The 23353-nt window shown below is 41.6% G+C and overlaps 1 protein-coding gene across 1 annotated transcript in view; it reads right to left on the bottom strand.

Moving 5' to 3' along the window:
- Tmem39a (transmembrane protein 39A) overlaps nucleotides 1-22825 on the bottom strand; it is a 28522-nt gene extending 5697 nt beyond the window's left edge. The window contains exons 1-6 of the mRNA XM_005344986.3: nucleotides 22538-22825; nucleotides 21361-21547; nucleotides 12974-13196; nucleotides 10828-10911; nucleotides 4656-4810; nucleotides 156-498 (exon numbers count right to left, since the gene is read on the bottom strand). Of these exons, the coding sequence (XP_005345043.1) occupies nucleotides 156-498; nucleotides 4656-4810; nucleotides 10828-10911; nucleotides 12974-13196; nucleotides 21361-21473 (918 nt within the window). The 5' untranslated portion in view covers nucleotides 21474-21547; nucleotides 22538-22825. The remainder of the gene's footprint in view (nucleotides 1-155; nucleotides 499-4655; nucleotides 4811-10827; nucleotides 10912-12973; nucleotides 13197-21360; nucleotides 21548-22537) is intronic.
- Nucleotides 22826-23353: the final 528 nt, after the last annotated feature.

The following is a 23353-nucleotide window of genomic DNA, read 5'->3' as shown; positions in this document are numbered from 1 at the left end:
CCAGGAGCGGTATTAGTGCACTCCAGATGCAGCCGAACTCCACCATCCAGGCTGCCAAAGGGGAGACAGAGAAAAGGGGAATTAAACAAGAAATACCCAGCTTATGTAATTGACACACAAATCCAGGGAGTCCAGAGAGCAGGCCACCTGCTTACCTTCACAAAGCACAGCGGGAGAAATGCAACGTAGTAGGCACTGAAGAGGGAGTTGAAGAGAACTTCCTTGATTCTGTGGTTGAAATCTGCTTTCAAGCATTCTACTTCATTGCGAATGAGATCGGGAGATAGGGGGCAGCTGTGGGTGGGGATGGGCGTGGCATTATTAAACTGTTCTTTTAGAGACTCCAGCAATAAGGAGAGGAAATCTTTGGATTTGGCCAAACTGCCCACATTGGAAGCACCTTCCTCTACTGCCTGGTGCTGAACCACATAGTCTGTGAGAAGAAGATGGGCTCTACTATCTTGGTGGAAACAGCAGAGAGGAACATAAACACCAAACCTGTAACACAAGAGTGAACAGGAAAATGAGACGACTCTTCCACATCACGTAACCACATCGTGGAGCAGTATGTATGCATTGTAGAATAAGATAGTACATAAAAGGCCCAATGACACTACATAAAAACACCTAGAAACAATCATTTTTACTGAGTCAACAGTTTTCCAGAATGCAGCTTTTCTATACGGTGACTGCCAGGGGTCAGGGTCTGAGCTGGGTGTTGCCAGGTTCTTGGACTCCTACTCAAAGAACTGAAATAAAGGCTCACACAGATGCCCAAGGCCCAGATTACTCTTCAGGGCTTCTTTTCTGGGGTTCAGGGAGGGTGACTTTAGTTACTCAGGATTGCAATGAGGGCGATCTCTCTTTTGGTTGATAGATTATGCCATATAATCATTTTGCTACTATGCACATCCCTTCCCATATTGCATCTGATTCTAATTATATAGTCAAAATTATGCATTTGCATAATATGATAAATAGAAGATTTTCCCCCAAAATCCACTTCAGGACTGTGACTTAATATTTATCTACCCCAACAATTTAAGGTCAGCTCAGTCTTTGCATTCTTTGTTGGGAATATATTTGAAAAGAAACTGTAAATCTGGTAATTGTTAGGGGAGAAGAAACCTATTCCACACCTGTGGTGGGAGGCCACTTGTTTATTCCCGGCTGCTCAGCCACACACCCAGCTCAGAGAGGGATGGATATGAAGCTGATTGACGTGGGGGCCATGGCTGCTAGATGCATTGTTCAGAAAAGGCTGTGTGCACAGTGCACACGGGTAGAGGAGCTGGACTGTCAAGTACCTTATTGGGGCAGGGACAAAACATAACAAAACCACGTGGAGTCCCATAATACTGACTCATTTCCTTATTATTTTTCATAAGACTTTACTACTTCCTGTGCATTTAATAGATATATTATTTGGGGATGGTATTATTTTCTTGGATTACTTTCCCACGTTACCAATTTAAACTCTACAAAACAATTTAAGTCTGGTTAATTCACTGATAACCTTGGTGCCTAAAATAGCTGATGAAACAAAAGTCTCACAGAAAATATTTGGTAAATTAACGAAAAGGTTACAAGTACAATAAATTTCTACACACAATAATATTTGGCTAAAGAACTAATTTTTTTGAGAATATTGACAATTTTTCTTTTGATCCTGGAGATTAAACTCAGGGCTTAATGCTAATGCTTTATGTTTAATGCACACGTTAAGAAAAACCTACCTTGAGCTGTGTACACCTCCCAACCATCCATGTGAATATTTTAGACTTACTCTAACTATTGATTCCTAAAGCATTTTATTTTGTTGGTTTTTCGAGACAGGGTTTCTCTGTGTTATAACAGTCCTAGCTGTCCTAGAATTAGTTTTTTTTAAAAATATTTATTTATTTATTTATTTATTATGTATACAGTATTCTGTCTGTGTGTATGTCCACATGCCAGAAGAGGGCACCAGACCTCATTACAGATGGTTGTGAGCCACCATGTGGTTGCTGGGAATTGAACTCGGGACCTTTGGAAGAGCATGCAATGCTCCCGACCGCTGAGCCATCTCGCCAGCCCCTGTTCATAATTTTCTATGGAAGGAAAAGGATGGGCTATTTACTGATTGAGAGAACGGTTTGGGATAGCTCCAGGACCCACTGTGAAGATGCCCTTGAGAGGGTGGGATGGCGTTAAGAAGCACAAGAAGCAGGTAGAAAAATCCCCTGTGCACTTGGAACCATCAAACAAGTATCCTGTCAAAAGTCTGAGGTCAACCTTGGCAACATAGTACATTCTAGGCCACACAGTGAGACCCTGTCTCAAACAAAAACAAATAAAAAAAAAATTATTCAAAACTATGAAAGCTATATGTTTCATTAAATTCGATATTGCTGAAACATACCAGGTAGTGGTGGTATAAGCTTTTAATTCCAGTACTTGGGAGGCAGAGGCAGGAGGATTGCTGAGTTTGAGGTCAGCCTGGTCTATAGAGTGAGTTCCAAGACAGTCAAGAGTTACACAAGAAATCCTGTCTCAAAAACTAAACTCAACAAAACAAAACAAGAGGTTAAATGTACAATAAAGTGTGATGGGGACCCCAATTCTTCAGTCTTCCTTGTTACATCACACTTCTTATGTGACTGCTTGGCTTCATCCTGTGGGTAAAGTAACCAACCCCTATCACACTCTCCTGATATACTCTCTCTTGATACTCTGCCAAACTCATGTAATCATACCCAGACTAGCCTGCTGGAGGATGAGACATGGGGAACAGAGAGTAGCATTATAGTGGCCAGTTAATCCCAAGTCTGTGGATGAACCCAGGCAGATAGTTCCGGAGAGGCCCCCGATTCCCAGCTAACCTCAACACCCATGCAATAAATATCTATCATGGTGATATGTCATGTGGTGAAGTCCTATGGCAGCAAATAACTGACTGAGGGTAAGATGAGAGGAAGCAGAAGAGAACATCAGACCACAGAGGACTCTGTAAATTAAGGGATTCAGCAAAGCATTTTTAAGGATGTCTGTGTACTTGCCTGCATGTATGTATGAGAACCACCTGAGTACCTGATGCCTGTGGGGTCAGAAAAGGGTGCCAAGATTGTCTGAAGACGGGCGGTGGTGATGCACACCTTTAATCCCAGCACTCAGGAGGCAGAGGCAGGCGGATCTTTGTGAGTTTGAGAGCAGCCTGGTCTACAGGGTTCCAGGACAGCCAGGGATGTTCCACAGAGAAGCCCTGTCTCAAAAATCAAAAACAATAGCTGGCCAGTAGTGGCGCACGCCTTTAATCCCAGCACTCAGGAGGCAGAGGCAGGCAGATCTCTGTGAGTTCGAGGCCAGCCTGGTCTACAGAGCTAGTTCCAGGACAGGCTCCAAAGTACAGAGAAACCCTGTCTCGAAAAACCAAAATCAAAACCAACAACAAAATAGACTGCCTGAAACTGGAACTATAGATGGTTATGAGCCACCACCAGGTAGGTTCTGGGAACCGAAACAGGATCCTCTGGGAGAGCAGCCAGTGCTCTTAATCATTAAGCCATCTCTCGGGCCCCGCAAGGAAGGATGTTAAAGAAGGGAGCGACAACACACTTGAAATTTGAGTCTCAAGCTATGTAGTTCAGGATGACCCTGAACTGATGCTCCTCCTCCTGCCTCCACCTTTCAAGTGTTGGGAATGGGCAGATTCAGGGCATGGTTAAGAGCCACAGTTGTCAGACTTGGACTGATTTACAAAGAATCCACTGAAAACCGAAGGGAAGAAATCAGGGTGGCTTTAAAAAAAAAAAAAAACAAAAAACAAAAAAAACAACCTTATGAATAAATGGAAAAGATGTGGTGGTTCCAATACTCAGTATTTTAAATTTCTCATGCCTTTTTAATTAATGCTTATATAAAAGGTAGATTATACAAGTTTCAAAACATAAAAAAGGTAAATATATTTAAACCCAAGATTTGTCTATATTACATGTTTATTACTATTGTGTGGGATGTAGAGAATAAATAAGCTTTTGGAGGGGGCAGGGTGAAGCAATGTCTCATCATGTAGCCCTGGCTAGTCTTGAACTCAAGAGATTCACCAGCCTTTGCCTTCCAAGTACTGAGATTAAAGCCACGAGCTACCATGCTTTGCAGTAAGCCATTTAAATTAAAAAGTCTGCTAGCCATCTTGATGATCGCATTCCTCTTAAACTACAGACCTTTACTAGGTGAACAGTGCTTATTGAAATTAATTCTCCACTGGGAGGATAGCCACGTATCTTGGTTTCCCCAGAATGCTCTTGGTTTATACCTGCTTCCCCAACTACCCTAGTTTAGAAAATAAATTATAGGCTGGAGAAATGGTTCAGCGGTTAAGAGCACTGACTGCTCTTCCAGAGGACCCGGGTCCAATTCCCAACATCCACATGGCAGCTCACAACTGTCTGAAAATCTACTTCCAGGGAATCTGTCACCTTCACAACAATGCACATAAAATAAAGATAAGTAAATCATAAAAAAATTAAGAAAACAAATTATATCTACCAGCTTTCCAATTTTCTACATTCTTACTTTATGTATGAAGAATCTCATTTTCCCCTCCATTATGTCATTTGCATAACTCAAATAACTTCTGAAGATTTGCCAATAAAATTTAAAACTGAAATACTCACGGATATCCAAGGAAGAGGAGATTGAGGACTGAGTGGCTTCGGAAAAGATTAACCAGGGTCCAGCAAAGCACCCATCCACACAGAGTAAGTAGCACCAGGCGGGCCAGTATCAGAGCCGTGTAGTGAATCATGGATGCTGCACCTGCCTTAGTGGCCTGCAAGTGTGGAAGCATGGAAAGAAACTTGTACACATTTGTACTCCAGCTACACAGTGCCTCAGAGTAAGAGCTGGGATTTAGAGAAAACTAAACTCAAAAAAGTAAAACTTGCCCCATCCACACCTACCTTCCTAACAGTTGGAAATTCAGACTTCTCTAGGCACTGTTATTTCCTTCTTTTACTGCATACCCCTCATGCGGACATCCCATAAGTCTGCACAACTATCACTTGCTTATCTCTGGCCCAGAATCGGTCATCAGAACACCACCAGCTGCTTATTAAATGCATCAATACCTAACAACTTTCTTGTCCAGAAATATGCAACAAGATTCTGAACCAAGGAATCTGTATTTCAACAACCTACGAGATTTTTATGTACAAACAAGATGGAAGGTGCTGGGCAAGGCCCAGAGCCTTACGGAGCCTATACGGAGGCTGAGGCAGGAAGGTCACAAGTTTAAAATCCGCCTGGACAAGCCCAAGGTCACTTGGCTAAATTAGGTTCAACAGTGCCATGAAAAAGAAGAAACAAAAGATGGAGAATCGCGACTCTTCTCTCCTAATGTCCTACCAGACAACAAGGGCCTCAATAGTTCTTTTTTAAATCTTTACTTCTGAACTTTTTGCTGGGTGAGTATTTTATAAACTACTAAAGTTCCATAATCAATTTTTGTGATTTTTTTTTTTTTTACTTTTTCTCAAATGGCTGTTGAATTTATTTCCTTGATCAATATCGATCCTGGCAAAAGTTAGTTAACCAACATTGACAAAGCATTGCATTTATTTATTGTGATTTCTTTTTAAATTTCTTTTTAAACTTCTGCACACATGAAAACAATGAATTATCACATTTGATTTTTTTACCCCAGTTGCTCAAATATGCCTTCTTAATCCCAAAAATGTAAAACTAACTACATATAGCAAAAAAAAAAAAAAAGGAATACTTGTTACTTGTCAAAAGTTGAAGCTTCACATGTCATGATGTCATGTTTTCTTGTTTGTTTTTTTCTAAAATGATGTAGACACCATGAACAAAGTGCAGGGAAATCAGCAGGTCCCCATTCACCTCACTTATCAGTCCTTCTGTTTGTTCTGTTGTCGTTTTCCTCTTAGAGACAGGGCCTCATACTCTGTGGCCCAGGCTGACCTCCGACTCATAACCCTCTGTTCTCAGCCTCCTTTGGGATTAAGACATGTACCGGCTCTAAACAGTAGTCTTGGACCCAGAAAGGGAGTAAAAGTGATCTGCAGTCACCAACACAGATTGGGAGGTAGTGTTTCGAGTCTCTCTTTACATCTACGCCATAAAGATCATGGTACTTAACACATATAATGTACAGGCACGACACACTACAGTAATGCTCAGTTGACTGAATACATTGTAGTGCTTGAATAAAATTAAGGGAGAGTTGTATGCTATTTATATCACATGCCTTCATACTAGCTGCTTGGGGTCTGAAGACTGAAGTCAGTCTGAACAACATAGCAAGACCTCATCTCTAAAGAAAGCATTAAATGGACTTTAAAAACTCCTCGTCAGTGACTTAGCTGTCAGAATGTCACAGTTCCTAGTGTGTGTGTGTGTGGTGATGCTGATTCAAACATACCTACTATACTCCCAGTTGTATAAAAGTACAACACAGTTACATACAATAATGTTTGATAAAAACTATTGGAGCTAGACTACATATACTTTGATCAATGTCTTAATGTTATTCATTATAAGCTTACTATAGAATAGTACACAGTACATCTCTGGCAGCATCACCCCTTAACTACATCAAGAAGTCACACAGGGAGACTGACAACCATCATTCAAGTTTGTGTAAATACGCTATGCAATGTTCACACAAGAAAACCTTAAAATGCATTTCTCAGATCTTTTTGTGTCATTACACTATACTACGTTACATTACACAACAGCATTTGTACGTATACTCACACAGACACACTGTAGACACACACAGTATATGCAAGTAAAAATGCAAGTATCATTAAATGAATGCTATACCTCTGCTCAAGCATCAAACTGTGGGAAAGGCTCAAGATATTTTAAGCTATAGCTCCATTTCACTCCTGAATACATACCCACACCAAAGGACTTCATGTGTAATCCTGGGGAAGTTACTTAAGCCACTGGAGCTACTCCACCATCTCCATTCTCAACTTAAAATTAGAAATTTAAAGCCAGGTGGTGGTGGTGGTGCACTCCTTTAATCCCAGCACTGAGGAGGCAGAGGCAAGGGGATCTCTGTGAGTTCGAGGCCAAAGCCACAGAGAAACCCTGTCTCAAAAAACCACACACAAAAAAAAAAGGTTAGAAATTTAAAAGAAGGCAAGCTAGTACCATGGTACATACGTATCTTCCCAACACGGAGGAGCTAAGGCAGGAAGATCATGAGTTTGAGGCCAGCCTGGACTACACACAAAGACTTTGTATCAAAAACTAAAATAAAGACTGCTTCCGTGTAGTGGCACTAAAGTAGATTTGTATTGCTCAGTGATTTTTGCCTTATTCCAGAACCCAAATTCTTAACCACTGTGATGAAGCTACCCAGTCAAGAAATGCAAATACTAAACTTAAGCTTCAACAATTATTTTTAAAGTATGATGAGTGCTACAAGAAAAACCTATGCTACCAGGAGAGCACATGACAAGACTTTTAACGGCAAGTATTTAGTGCCTGGTAGTGCAGACCTGTGATCCCACATACTGAGTGAGGCAGGAAGACTGCAAGGCCAAGGCCTGCCTGGGCTCAGAGTGAGTTCAAGGCTAGCCTGAGCAATTTAGTGAAAGTGTCTCAAAACAGAAGGTAAAACATAGGCTATGGCTACAATGTAGTAGGAGATCTCTAGGTCTCTTGCCTGGTGTGTGGGGAAGCCCTGTGTTCAGTCCCTAGGACCCCAGCCCCACACCCTTCTCAAGTGATATTTATATTTAAACTGAGACCTGAGGAAAACGAAGGAAGGCTAAGGAAAGGGTAGAAAAATACTTATAACACTAAGTGACAAATATATAATGTTCTCAGAACACATGAAAAATACATAAACACAAACACAGACACCAAACTTTTATGTGTATATAATGATTAGAAGGAATTTGGTTCTTTATAATAGGACTGTAATTTTTAATTTTCTACTTTGCTTTTAGTTTTTTCCAATGGAATACCCTATTTTCTTGCTTGGAGAAATGTTTAAAGAGAATTGGTTCAAAATGGTGAAAGCTGAATTTCTGTTTAGTCTTGTGGAGCAGTAAAGCAGGTTTGGCTTGGAGGTGAACAGAGTCTACCTAGGGAGAGAGGTAGTCCCTTCTGAGCAGTTCAGCTTTCTGAATTAATTACCTCCAGCCTGTCCTTAAAAATGACTGGTCTTTCTCAGGTAGGGATCCTTTCTGTGGCATAAGAAAACAAAAGAAGGCAAACATATTTTAATGGAAGGCTTCTAGAAAAGATGTTTTATGATGAGCTTTACCCACCTAATTTAGATATTTTAGGAGAGAATTATGATACAGCTCTAGATTTTTAATTTTTTAATAGGTGGTAGCCACAGCACTCAGATACAAAAGATAAACACAGTGTTTTTGGTGGGAACCTGGTACTGTCCCCAGACACCAACAAATGCCTGGCATCAGTCTGCATATCCTCGCAGAGACAAGTTTTCACATCAGCGAACGACTCTGTTCCTTCAACTTTTCTGTCTTAAAGCCAAGGATGATGGTACAAGCTTGGAAACTCAGCACCCAGGAGACTGAGACAGGCAGACAACCATGAGTTCTAAGGCAAACTGGGGTCACACAGTTAAGTGCCAGGCTAGCCAGGGTTACATATTAGGAACTTTTGTCAAACACATCAAACAACAAACCCAATCTCTTTAAAAGCCCCATGTGTCTGCGCTTACTTGAACGTCAACAGCAAACACCCTGCTACCTTTCAATATCTGCACACAGATCCAGTATATGAATGTGCTGTAATTACTACACACTCCCTTCGTGTACAACGTACAATTTCAGTCTTGGATTAAAAATCTGCTTAAATTCAGCATCTGTTTCTAGTAAGAATGGCAGACAGCTCTGAAAAAAGTTAATGCATACTCCTAACACACTGCAAAAGTTGCTTATTATTATGTCACCAACAAAAGCAGTAAGTGCTTCAAGTTTTAGTCTCTGTAGTAACAGGAATTCTCAGTCACAGAACAGAACATATGCAAAGGATCTCAGGTACCCTAGACTGACCTCAACTCACTGTGTACCCAAGGATAGCCTTCTTCCTGATCCTCCTTGTCTCTGCCTCCTGAGTGCTGGCATCACAGGTAAGCACTACTGCACCCAACTAACAAATACCATTTCTAAGTAACTGAAGGATGAAAGCAAAACAATGTTTAGTTAAATCAAAAGAACAAAACAATTATTCTAAATGAAGTTTATTTCTGGAACTATCCAAACTAAGCATCCAGTAAGAAAAAAAAATAAGGGGGGGGGCGGGCAATCTAGGCCAGACCTGTAATCTTAGCTATTAAACTCAAGCAGGAAGACAGGAAGTTCAAGGTTTGCCTGGTCAATAGAGTGAGTTCAAGGCTAGTCTAGGTAATTTAATAAGACTCTATCTCAAAATAATAAGCAAAAAGAAGGCTTAGGAATACAGCTCAGCGTACCAAACAAGCCATTTTCTTCTTGTTCTAACATCTTTTCCTCTACTAAAAAAAAAAAAAAAAAAAGCTATTTTTATTTTGTTTCCTTTTGAGTATGTAAAAAGGCTGGCCTGGAACTCACTACTTGCAAGACTGCTAATCATATAGCCTTTTCCTCCCAAGTGTTGGTACTTCAGGCCTGTGCCACTGCATCAAGCTCAATATCTACTTTGATCACCTAAACCAAATTCCCACTGTGGAAAAAAGCCATCTTACTACCATAGCTTTGCAGTTAAATTCAACCACTGCGTTCACAGAAATCCATTTCTTCAGTTAGAACCCACACATACAGATGTTTATGTCTGCTCTGGAGGAAAGCACTGGGACTTCAGACATGGCTTGATGGTAAAGAGCTTGAAGCTCTCTTCCAAAGGAACAGAGTTTGGTCCCCAGCATCCACATCAGGTGGCTCACAACCATCTATAAGTCCAGCTCCAAGAGATCTGAACCCCCTCTTCTGGCCTCCATGGGCACCAGCACACACAACATACACTCACACAAACACATACATACAAATAAAAAAAAATCTTTTAAAAAGAGAAAGATGAGTCCCAATTACCCATGATTATAGCAAATATTCATTTAAAATTTCACACTGAAATAAAATTTTCCAAGATTAAAAATAATCAACCACTTTGGCTAAGTTAACATTTTTGTTTGAACATTATTTTCATGTTAGATATAGTATAAGTTATGAAAGCATTTTCCTCCCTCACCAAGTGTACAGACATCTGAGAAATGATACCAATGCCAACGCTACCATACCAGTAACAGTAAGCTTTTAAAAGATCCTTATGCTGCAGTTCTTTCCTCCTCGGCCCACTAAAGCTTAGGTTCTGAAAATTAATCACACCAAAATTTAACACTGTCTTTTCAAAACTGCTAAGTCCTAAAAACCTCAAATTATTTCTTGTTAGGAAATTTCACAAGTGGTATACAAACCATTTCAAGTGAATGTTATCTGAAACAGTATTTCAGACTCAACTATGCATGTACAAGTAACTCATTACCTGAAACACATCCAGTATTTAACTAGAACTTCAAAATTAAAGATTGCATTTAGAAAAAAAAAATCTACCAGCTAAAATAACCTCAGATCCTACAATCCTACAAATTAGATTTCAAAGAATTCTCTTAAATTACTTCACATTTGGATTTTAAACACTGTAGGAAAACTTTTTTCTTAAGCATCAGAACAAGGCATACAGAAGCAATTAATTTGTAGTTGTATTAAAATTCTATTTAGTCATTTCACATTTGGAATCTGATCCCATTCTAGCAACTAAGCCCAGCCCCAGGTGACAGAAGAAGTGAACGAGCCAATATACCTCTGAAATGAGGGCCCAAACGAGCCTCCTCGCAAGCATCACTGTGATGAATGCTGCCAGGTGATAATCAATGAGATGAAAATTCTATAAGAGAAACAAAGAAGTGCGTCAGAGAAGCACCGTGCGCACCCAGCTCACTGTACAGCGGCAGCAGAGCCCACCCCTGAAGGTCTTCTGAGACCAGTACAGAACACGGGGATTCAGATGCCCCAAGACTGCCTACCTGCTACTTCTCTTTTCACGACAAACTGCCATATCTGTCCAAACATTAAACAACTATCTAAAATGCATTCCCTTTTGATTTTGAAAAGAGCTGAGCATGGTGATGATGACACACGCCTGCTCTAGATAGCAAGACACGATCTCAAAAAAAAAGACAACAAGTAATACCCTGCAGAATTATGAAAACAATGGATCTATAGTGTGTCCAATTACACAGATCATCTGGGACTCCGAGTGTTTGAGGAGTTACGAACAGTCTCTGTACACATTAATCTGAGTGTCTACTGCTAAGCCTTCTACTATGTGTTGTATCTCTTCTGCTCATTTGCCGTTCCTAACGATTTAGAAATGTGTCTTGGAGCTCATCTCTTCTATAAAACAGCCTTCACCCAGAGTCTAGTTTCTTGTAAGTCTGTTCATATTACTGTGACAAGAACAAAGCTTTAGGAACAGTATCCTAGGAACCGAAATGTACATTTGCTTAACTATGTATCTAACACTCAAACTATGGCAGGCACCCTTCCCACATCAAGGACACTGTGCTGAGGAAGACAAATATTTTGTGGTCCTTAATACACACAAATTAAGTGAACAGTGGTTTCTGGCTTGGATAATGTGTATGTCAAGTACTCTGCCCAGAATCATGAACGTCTTATACAGAACCTCTATGGAAAACTTTCTCTGCTTCCTGACTGTCACTGCCCCTCTAAATGACGGAGGAGACAAAAACAAAAAACAAACAAACCTACAGTCTGCCTTTTAAAAATATTTTCTAATTATGTGTTCTGTGCATGTGCATGTAGCTGGAGGACAGCAGAGGGTACCCTCTGGACCTGGAGTTAAGGTAGTTGTGAGTCAAAGACAGATCAGTGTAGGAACATAACTGGGTTTTCTGGAAGAGGAGGAAACATTCTTAACTGCTAAATCATCTCTCTAGTCCATAATGTGGTGACTACTCAGCACACAGAGCTAGTTTTAGTAACAGAATACAATTTTATTCGGATTAACATATGGACATTCTAGCCTCCCTTACTGTTTGGAGCATACATATGAAAATGATAGAAACATGACCCATAAGGCATGCTCCTTTAAAGAACTGGGCTATAGCTCAGTTGATAAGACTGCTTGCCTGGCATGCATGAAACCCTGGGTTCCAGTTCCAGCACCTATAATCCCAGCTTTCAGGAGACAGGAGGAGGAGAACTGGAAATCTACCATCTTTAGTACATGTAATACATGAGGCCCGACTCAAAAATAATCTTTTTTATTTTCCTATTCACACTTCCATTTCTGGATCACAAAGTTGAACTTTATCACCTTGAAGATCACACATTAAAAGATGGTAGTTTCCACCCAAGAGAGTCCCTTGATTAACCATCCAAAGAACTGCCTCAGACTGTTGTGTGTTAGAAACATTACATAATTAACCAAATTCAACTTTTAAAATGGTAAAGTTGGTGCTGGAGACACAGCTTAGTGATCAAGTATATGTCTAGCACACACAGACCCCGAGTTTGCTTTCCATTACTACCAGAAAGGAAACATTGCTGGAATACAATCATAATGACATCTGGCAATGCATTTAGCATGAAGCCGAGGAAGCCAAACATCAAACACTTTTTGATATGTTATTAAACATTTCCTGCATTTTAATTTCTACTTTCATTTCCTCTGGCAATATTTGTATTTTAACAATTTAGGAAGCTTTATTTCTGAAAATCTGAGTTTTGGTATCACAATGCCTTATTAGAGGATTTATTTCTAGATAGGTGGTAGCACTCTGGAGGCAGAAATAGAAGAATTAATAGTTCAGGGTCATCCTTGGCTACACACTCAGTTCCGGACCAGCTTGGGCTATGTAAAACACTGTCTCCAGCTGCTTTTCTGCCTGCTGACAATGAACGTTAGGCATCTGAAGACTTACCAGTGAAGTACAAGATGCAGGATGATTGTATGGGTACCACCACACAGTCTTATAGATGTTGATGTACTGAATGAACAGAACAATCAGCAGGTAGATGAAGAAAAGAAATTCAAAGAACAGGTTCCCATCTACTGGTAAGTCAGGAATTTGGCAATGACGAACAGGACCTGGGGTGATTAAGGCTGTGATAGGTGGGACTGGAAGGCCAATAGCACTACCATTCCTGAAAAAGAAATTAGAGTTAACTCAAATGGTGATAACCTTCATTCAGTGTCACAATGCCTAAAAACCCTGTTGGCTTCTCCACCCACCTCTAACTGCTAGTGATAAAATGAAGCCATGCTTTCCATTATCTCCTGGGCATGGAGACTAAACCACAGAGCTCCCTTGAGTTTAGTCTCATTACCTAGTTGTCTACTGAACATCTGTGCCACCCACCCCACAGCCTTGACACTAGTCCATGGCTTATTCTGCTGGCCACCCAAAGGAAAAAAAAATCTAAGCTAGAACTTCTCCTCTACCTCTCCATATTCAACCACTCTCTAATGGACTGGATTCTACTTTATAAAATTTTCTTTAGCCTCATTTTCCCCTCTCAATGCACTACCTTGGCTCAACCATTTACCAACTTTCACCTAAATTACTACAACAAACCCCAAGTCTACCTTCATCAAGACCTTTAACCTGCCTTCAAGGATCTTTCTAAGTGAAATTCTGAGATTATTCTCTTACCTGAATCTTCAAGATAGTTCTCCATTGCCAATGAAATAACAGCCAATTTTTTTTTTTTTAGTAAGTCGTACACAGGCCTGTTCTTAACAAAGTGACCTTCCCACCAGTCCCTTCTCTACCTGTAGCACATATGATGTCCACGTATATGCTGTCTGAAACATATGCATTATTCCCTTTGGGCACTTTGTTCCTTTTAAATGCAGTGCCCTCCCTCCATAATCACCTTCCTTAAAATTTTTTTTAGATATTCTTATTTTATTCCTTCTTCAAGACTTTTAAGGGACTTGGAGGGGGGCTATCTCAAAGATAGAGTATTAGCTTAGTACATACAATTATCTGGGTTAGATCTGTAGAATCACAAACAAAAAACGGAAAGAAAAGCTAACTAGCTAGGAGGATGGCTCGATGGGTAGAGGTGCCAGCCGCCAATACTGACAACTCAATTTTGAACACTGGGACCCGTTGAGCAAGAAAACACAAACTCCTGCAAGCTCCCCTCTGACCCCACACATGCTATGGTACTATATACGCTCTCCCCACAGGCACAAGAGGAAAGCATGGGGATTATTTGGGGGATGTTTCAAACATATCTATCCTCTGTGTTCACGCTAACTCAAAACTGACACCTCTCTCATCTTCAAATTTAAATTATGCCTTTATTTGCATATTTTTAATTCCATCACATAATTTATATAGATTTATGTCTTAGCTACTAAATTATAGTCTCGAATATGCTTTCTTTAATTCACTGCTGATACATTTAAGAAGACAGCAGGTCAATACAATCATGAAAGAGAAAGATCTCTTACAGCACAAAAGTTAGAATTGTTAGTTCTTATCCTCTTGTTCTTCCACCATGCCTACTTACAGATCAGGAAGAGCTCAGCTATCCCAAGTGAAAAAACAGGAATAGTTACAGAGATCGAAAGGCTGATCTTATTTACATGACGAGGAAAAACAGGATTGGTTTTAATACCAAGAGAAGGAACAGCATTAGTGTTACCACTCGAAAATTTCCAAATATAGAACCCTAGCTGGCATGTGGCATTTACGGTACTTTAAGGGACTCCTGGGAACATGAACTTTGCTCATTCTGAATAACGAAGAACACTATGACTTGAATGCAAAGGCTTGGCACCCCAGCTACTACCTCACTTCAGTTAGCCATAAATGTCGAAACTAAGAATGCTGATGAAATGTAACAAAGTCAGGAGCCTCTAAAGCTAACAAATGAACAATTCTTGTCCCCTTCAGTAGAAATAAAGGGTGAAAGCATGTGCAATGCATATGCTATTTATGAGTTTAAAAGGTCATAAAAATCTCTCCAAGGAAAATAGATTGAGATACTTGTTCCACTAAACAAGCCAATTTCCAAAGTATTGACTGACACAGGAGATCCACACTTGTGATGTTTTCTGCAGCTGTAGCTTTTACACTTCAAGCCAAAAGACAAGAGGTAAGGTAAGTCACAGCAATACAGGACATCAGAAGGAAAAAGGAAAGCCGTCCCATAGCATCTGTCAGATCAAGTCATCTGATAAGTTGAAAGCTAGAGGGGAGATATATCCAAAGTCTTACAAACTAAAATCATTCAAATAATTGTACAATGCAGATACATCAAAATACTATGTCACAGTCCATATATGATTATACACTAATGAAAACTAAAATTCTAGATAGTTTAAAAATAAATACATTTAGTGAATACACGTAAGAAAATTAATTGCAGAAGTAATATTTAGGAAAAGTAAAAGTACTATACCTAGTCTGAGGGTACAGCTCAGGGGTAGAGTGTCTGCCTAATATGTGGAAGGCCCTGGGTTGCATCCTAGCACAGGGGGAGGGAATCTTTTAGTAGGATATACATACAGACTTAAGAACCCCAACTTCTTTGCTATTTTGGTTGCTGTTGTTTTTAACTCCTAATCCTCCTGTTTTTGCCTCTGGAATATTTGAAATTACAGACCTGTATGTCCCCACCTGGCTGAACAGCTTGCTGGAGACCTAATTCAGAGCCTCTAGCATGCTAGGCCTACACTCTACATGAGTTATATTCTTTAGCCAGATTTAAGAATTCTATTCGGGACGCTCTTAATTCCAGTAGTGTAGCACCAATTATAAAAACCCAGAGACATTGGAGTTCCACCTGAAGATCTAGAAAAGCCAGCCATTGGCTCTTACCTCTACCTCACACCGAAAATGGACGAGATCCCATCTCTACGAATCCTGAAGACTCCACACACCACACCCCACACTCCAATGAGTTCCTGTCTCTTCCCCTTTATACTCCTCTCTCCACCCAGCCATATTAATTCTGTCTCCACCTCCCTAGTGCTGAAATTAAAATCATGTGATCCCAAGTGCTGGGATCAACTTAGTGAGCTGTTTCTCTTTTAGACAGTCTTGAACTCACAGAAATCCATCTGCCTTTGTCTCCGAGTCCTGGGATTAAAGGTGTGTGCCACCACTCCCGGGCCTGTATGGCTATTTTGCCCTCTGACTTTCAGGCAAGCTTTGTTTATTAAAACACAATTTGTTTGTTTTTGGGTTTTTTTTTTTTTTTCTGAGACAGGGTTTCTCTGTAGTTTTGCCCTCTGATCTTCAGACAAGCTTTATTTATTAAAACACAACACACCACTATACAATAGCAGCAATTTGTTACAATATATGCAAGGTACCAAGAATCTACCAAGAAGGCTCTTTAGACCTCCAAACCCTAGATTTTTTTCTTTTTTCCTTAAGGCTCTATGTAGCCCCAGGCTGGCCTAGAAATCCCTGCATAGACTAGGTTAGTTTTGAACTCCAGAGTTCTCCTTGCCTCCGCCTCCAAAGTGCCAGGCTTACAGGCATTCACCACTACACTGGGCAACGGCTAAGGTTTTCTTTAGAGACCAGCCATAAGAGCACTCTCCCCTAACACCAGACTTCCCTAGAAAAAAAGATGGCATTCACCTAACTGGACTGGATTCTCCCCCTCTGGGCCTGTGTGAGGGCTTTCCCGAAGGATTACTAAGAAGGGAAAGTTCACTGTGAACGCGGGTGTCACCATCCCACGGCCTGAGATGAAATGGAGAAGAGGAAGCACTGTGAGGAGTAGCATAGCTCTCATGTCTCCCCAGAAGTTGAGTCCCAGCTGCATACCCCACCCCCACAACCTCTGCCACACCTCCCCACACTGAGGGGACCACACTCTCTTAAGCTGTGGACCACAAGAAACCCTTCCTTCCATAAACTGTGTTGGACAGACTTGGATGCCACAATAAGAAAAGTAATGTATATAGCTGTCTTCAAAGACCTGCTTAGGAGGACTGTACCTAGTAACACGATTGGTAAACATCGCTCTCTAAGGATTAAACACAAAACAACTTTCCCTAGACAATAAAAATGGTACACTGTGCCTAAACTGTATGTGAAATGTTTACACTGAACTCTTTCTATATTCTTGCATATAGTTTATGTGTAAGAAGGATATAACAAGCAAGAGATTGGTCTTCATGGGGCCAGCAAGGGGAAACCAGGTGTGGTGGCACACACAATCCTGGCACTTGGGAGGCACAGGTGGGGGAATCTCTGCAAGGGATTTGGAAAAACTTCTTTTTCCAAACTAATCTTTTGAGGTAAACATATGATAAAAAAATTTTTTTTTCAAGACAGGGTTTCTCTGTAGCTTTGGAGCCTGTCCTGGAACTAGCTCTTGTACACTAGGCTGGTCTCGAACTCACAGAGATCCGCCTGCCTCTGCCTCCCGAGTTCTGGGATTAAAGGCGTGCGCCACCGTGGCCTGGCAGTCACAATGATTTTTAAGTGAACTAAATACTTCTTTCATTTTAATCAACTGAAAAACACTTTCTTCCATCCCCTCAACTAAAATTGCAAAAATTACATGTATTAAAAATAGAAAAAAAGCTGGTTGGTGGTGACACACGTCTTTAATCCTAGCACCTGGGAGGCAGAGAAAGGCGACCTTTGTGAGTTTGAGGCCAGCCTGGTGAACAAGAGCTAGTACCAGGACAGACTCAAAGCTACAGCAAAACCTTGTCTCGACAAACCAAAAAAAAAAGAGGGCTGAAAAATGGTAGATCAAAATAATACATGGCTGAAACCTTGAAAGTCAATAGGAGCTACAAAAATAGGAACATACATAGAAACCCCCTACTCAAAATAAGGAGGGGCGCTTTATGAGCACTGCTAGACTCAGTGTCTATCAACTATCTATCTATCTAGTAACTATCAACACTGTCAGTAGGCTTGGTGGCACGTGCCTTTAACCCTGTACTTAGGAGGCGAGGCAGGCAGACCTCTGTACATTTGAGGCCAGCATGGTATACACAGTTTGTTTCAGGCTAGCCAAGGCTTTATAGTAAGACTCTGTCTCAGCCAAAGGTGGTAACACACACCTTTAATCCCAGCACTTGGGAGGCAGAGGTAGGCAGATCTCTGTGAGTTCCAGGCCAGCCTGGTCTACGGAGTGAGTTCCAGGGCAAGTTCCAAAGCTACACAGAGAAACCCTGTGTTGAAGAAAAAAAAAAAATCTGTCTTAATAAATAAATATTAAAGTATCAGCATTTTCAAATGTTCCTCTTTCCTTCCACTACAGTGTTTACAGAATCCAAGTATAAGCAGAACTACCTAGGAATGAAACTTCAGCTCTGGTCACTTTTGTTTGCTTGAGATAAGGTCTGAACAAGTAGCCAAGGTTGGCCTTGTGCTCTAGATCCTCCCAGCCCAGTCCCCCTTGTACTGGGAATACTGGTGTGCACCACCAAAGCTGGGCTTCAACTCTTTGGAAATAGCAGATTGCTTCCTTTCCTTAGCCTTAAAGATATTTTCAACATCCCAGTAATTAAACATTAAAAGTTAGTCTAGGGGCCTAAAGCACCACATGGTAGCTCACACTGTCTGTAACTCCAGTTCCAGAGAATCTGGCATCCTCACACAAACATGCATACAGGCAAAACACCAATGGACATAAAATAAAAATAAATTGGAAAAAAAAAGTTATTAGTCTAGCTGAGAGGACTAGTAAACCTGGCCCAACTTCCAGGATTTCCTGGCCACCTTTTCCTTCCACGCTACCTAGAGCAGATCAGGAAGAAGCAGGTAGCAGCTCTGGGAACACACCAAGCTAGAGGAGTCAAGGAAGCCAAGGAGGAAGAAAAACAGGGCTGACTCAGCTAACCTGAGTGGCTGGATGGGTATCCTGTCTATCCTCACAGCTCCAAGCTGTGCTCTCCCTCAGAGAATGACCTTCCATGAATGGAAGAGTGGCTATGCTCCTGTGCTAGAACCTCCAAACTCTCAAATATAATCAGGAGAGCCTGAAAGACAGGAGTGGTACTGATTGGTAACTCTGGAAACCAAACATTAAAACAAGGGAAAACAAAAATATTCAGGAAAAAATTATCTTGACCAAATGCATGACTAGGTAAAAGCATCTCTGCGCTGCTCCAAGATCAAGCCTCCAAAGACACGAGTTGCCCTGGATACGATCAGCACAAAATATAGCATCCTGGGCTGGGTATGTAACTCAGTAGTAAAGCACATGCTTAGCATGCTTTTATCTGTGGGTGTGTATTTTAATAATGGGGTTATCCCACACAGGGTGACGATGCTCCCACTAAGAGCCATTCACTATCGAACAAGACCCCACAAGCATGGGAAATCTCTCTTCGAGCTGTTGGTCAGAGGACTACAAGAGTCTCCCCAAACAATATGACTATTGCTGCTGCCTTCTAGAACTTGAAGGTAAGACTTTGTTGATGACACCACACACTTCAGACATGGTACTTACAGAAACTGAGCTGAAACAGCTCTGGAATCCTCCAGGTTATTTTATGAGGACTAGTTCTCCTAAGAGAAGATGTATGCAAGCAAGCTGCCAATGGAGAGTAGCAATCTTACCCAGCTTAAGCCTATGAACCACAACAATATCCCAATGGCACAATAACATTTTTATATTGGGGGTAGCTAGTAACTGTCTTAACTGAACTTTAAGACCACTCAATAAGAGGAAATTTATTCCTGGTACTAGAAACATAGTCAACTATCCATGTCCAGAGAGCTCACAGACTGAGAAGAGAACCTACTGCCGTCCTGCTCCTAAACCTGTGTTTTCCAACCATAATCTAAATCCTCATCTTTAGACCCACAGGTAAGTGTAGCTCTCGGGCCTCATCAAAGAAGCTTCGTTTTGCAGCAGATGGAGACCATTTACAGAGGGCCACAATTGGTCAAATGCAGTTATAGACTAGGAGGTGCCCACTCCAACCGCTCCATCTACAACACAACCCCTACACCTAAGGCTTGGGGAAAAGTATTAGAAGGGCAGGCAGAGAGAGTCTACAGAATACCTGTTGGCAGATAGTGTCCCCGAGGCATGACAGGAAAAAATACACCGATGAAATCTCATGTGTTATGTATGCCAGAAAAGACCAGCATAATGGGAAAGCAGCTGGCTTGCCAACACAGACAGAGAAATTCCACAACCACAGATGAAGAGCTGCAGGTGGTCAACGACCGCTGGGAAAGGGAGAATGAGTTGCCTCCAGGGATGAACTCCTGTCTAGGAGGGGTCAGCTCTGGACGTATGGGTATATGAGCAACAGTAAATGGACTTAGAGGGTTGTTTACACATATACACACGTATGTATGTACACATAACAATAATAAAGAGACCATGAGGAACTAGGGGTGGGAGTGATGTAGAGACAGTGCTTATGTACAAGGTTCTTTAAAAAACTGGACATAATGGTCTACACTATAATCCCAACACTGAGGAGACAGGCAGATGCCTGGAGCTCAACAAGCTGAGCCAGCCTGCCTGGTGACTTTTTGGCCACTTAGAGCCCTGTCTCAAAATTAATGAGTACCTGAGGAGTAGCACCTGACCTTGCACACACAACACCCCAAACAAATTCTTATATCCTATGTAACACGGCACAATTCTTAGCATTTCATGTTACAGTTGACAGCTATTATTAATATCAAATAACATTTGCCTGATTAACTTTTAATAATAAAATGTGGAGAGGCAAGATCAGAGGAAAGGGCTTGTGAGCCCCCATCCCTAAAAGGAGCTATGGAAAGCTGATGGCTTCTTTCTTTAAAGGTGTGGCACCTGGCAAGCCAACCACACTTCAGTGAATGGCGGCACAAAGTGGACTCAATGGGTAATTTTTTAAAAGGGGGTTGGGACTTGAGAGATGGCTCCATGGTTAAGAGCATTGGCTGCTCTTCCAGAGGACTCAGATATGGTCCCCAGAATACATATGGTGGCTCAGAAACATCTCAACTCCATCCAGGTCTAGGGAATCCAACAATCTCTTTTGGCATCCGTAGGCACCAGGCATGTAAGTGGTGCACAGACATACATGCAGGCAAAATACTCATACACATAAAAAATTTTAAAATATTGTTAAGCGAGAAATAAAAGAAAAAAAATACTCATCCACTTTGGGGTCCCTGTGAACTATATCATTCGACCTGCAAAGTACTGTGAAATAGTAAGCTCAGTCTTCAAAGGTAGAATTTCTACGTCAGTGACAAGAACCAAGTTTGATAAGCAAATATTTAAATAGAATGACTTTTGTATTAGTCTTACCGATAATATATCACAAGTTATGCAAATTATCACGGACACACTCATTTTTCTTTACCTGTTTCTCAAGCCTGTTCCATTGCCACAGCCGCCACCGACCAACGTCTGTATAGAAGGTAAAGCTGACCGGCTTAGCTGCTGCCGACTAGGACCCCTCCTTCTACTGGGCATGTCCAGGACCCAGGCAGTTTCCAATGCCACCTGCAGTTGCAACCCAGGCTAATGGTCGGCAACTTACTTCAACTCTGAATAATAAAAAAGGAAAAAAAATAAAACCCTAAATACCAGTTAACTGCTTAAAGAAGTCAGTGTAACAAGCAAACATTAAAACTAAGTGAGCAGATTTTGTTTGGTTCTCATTTGTGGATACTGTTTGGACCTTGGGGTAAGGTCAGAGGCTTAAAATCTGATCTAAGCTTTGCTTGGCATTGGGCAAGTCACAACTGTGTCTTCTGTTGCTGACTTCTCGTCCTATAAAACACATCACAGTCAGGTGAAAGTTTACATGAAACAACACAACTTCTGCCCAATTGGATATTTCACATGAAAGGCACCTGAAATACAGGAAGCTTATCACTGCCCAAAATAATAGGTTGTTTGTTATCCAGGGATCTGCCGGAGATAAGATGTGCCACGTATTATCTGACCTTGACCACGCCATTTAACCAGTGGTTTCTTCAGTTCATTCAAATGGTTACCTGTTTAAGAAAAGCTACTGTAAAACCACTTTTTAAAAAAATTAATGAAACTGAAAGATCTTCACTGGGAGAAAAAAAAAGGATTGTTTTCCTCAATTTAGGCAAATATGGTTCTGACAATAAATGCCAAATATTTTCTAAATACAACTAAAAATACTCCGGAAACTATACGTTGGGGGCGGGGGGGAGATAAAAAGAAGAAAAAAAAACCGTTTTTTTACTGTTACTACTACAGGGGGATCCTATGTTCCCTATTCCAGATCCTCTGTCTGCAGACTAACAACTAACGCCAGATGGGACAAAGAATCCAAACTGTTAGACGCAAGGACAACTGATCCTTAATTAAAGAGAAAGTAAGGTGAGGGGGGGAAGGCTGAGACACAAGAGCGTGGGGTGGGTCAAGGTGGACGGCCAGAAAACACAAACTTGAATAGACTAGCCCCCAGAAGAAATCCCCAAGCAGTCCCAGCCCGGAGACCGAAAGGCCCGAAGCACGCCGGGGACAGCGGGACGACAAAGCAGGTAAGGAAAACTCACGCATGGAACAGGCAGGCCACGGAGCAGGATCCCTGAGAGGAGGCGGTGGCTTCACAGACCCGACCCCAGGCACCCGAACTCCTTCCCTTCTTTGAAGCGCTCCAAAACAGCTGCTGGGACGCAGGCCGGTACCCACTGGAGAGTCGAAAAATCGGGTAGGGTCTCTAGATTACCAGACCCAGACCGGGAGTCCGTGCCAGAGCCAGAGCTAAACCCAGAAGCAGAGCCCGACCCCATCACCACTCATCCTCAGCCTCCATCGCCCAGGAGCTGAGGAGACGTGGCAGCGCGCAGCGATGACGTCAGCTCCGCGTCGAGCTGGCCCCCGGAAACTGACTTGCAGCCAGCGGAGCCGGCTGGCCAGCCTCCCGGTGCACCTGCGCAGTGGGACGCTCCCGCGGGCCTGGGGGCGGGTGGCTGGGCTTTCCCGCCCACGCGTGGCTTGCGGTTTCGTTTTGTTTTTTTGTTTTTCTTAAACCTCCCTGGCTTCAGTCAGCCAGTGGTACCCTCACAGCAGGAGGGATATTCGGAGACCCCACCTAAAGTCACATGCATAAATTGCTTGTTGAAATCACATGTTGAAATTGCTTGAGCCTCCAGACTTCCCCTTGCACGGATAAATAATGAACTAGGTAGATATTAGAAATAAAAACCGAGATCTAGGAAAGTTCAGTCTATTAAAAAAAAAAGAATGCAGCAGCAGGCGCAGTAATACTGTTAACAATAAATGCAAGATTAAAAATATATCCGAGGTCCAGGTATGGCATACAAGAAGGTAATAAACTCTAGGATGGTGCTAGCGTGTATATATATATA

Source organism: Microtus ochrogaster, chromosome 2 (genome assembly GCF_000317375.1).
Source record: "Microtus ochrogaster isolate Prairie Vole_2 chromosome 2, MicOch1.0, whole genome shotgun sequence".
Classification (NCBI taxonomy): Eukaryota; Metazoa; Chordata; class Mammalia; order Rodentia; family Cricetidae; genus Microtus; species Microtus ochrogaster.
Note: the sequence above shows the minus strand (reverse complement) of the source record. Positions and strands in the feature narration are given on the sequence as shown.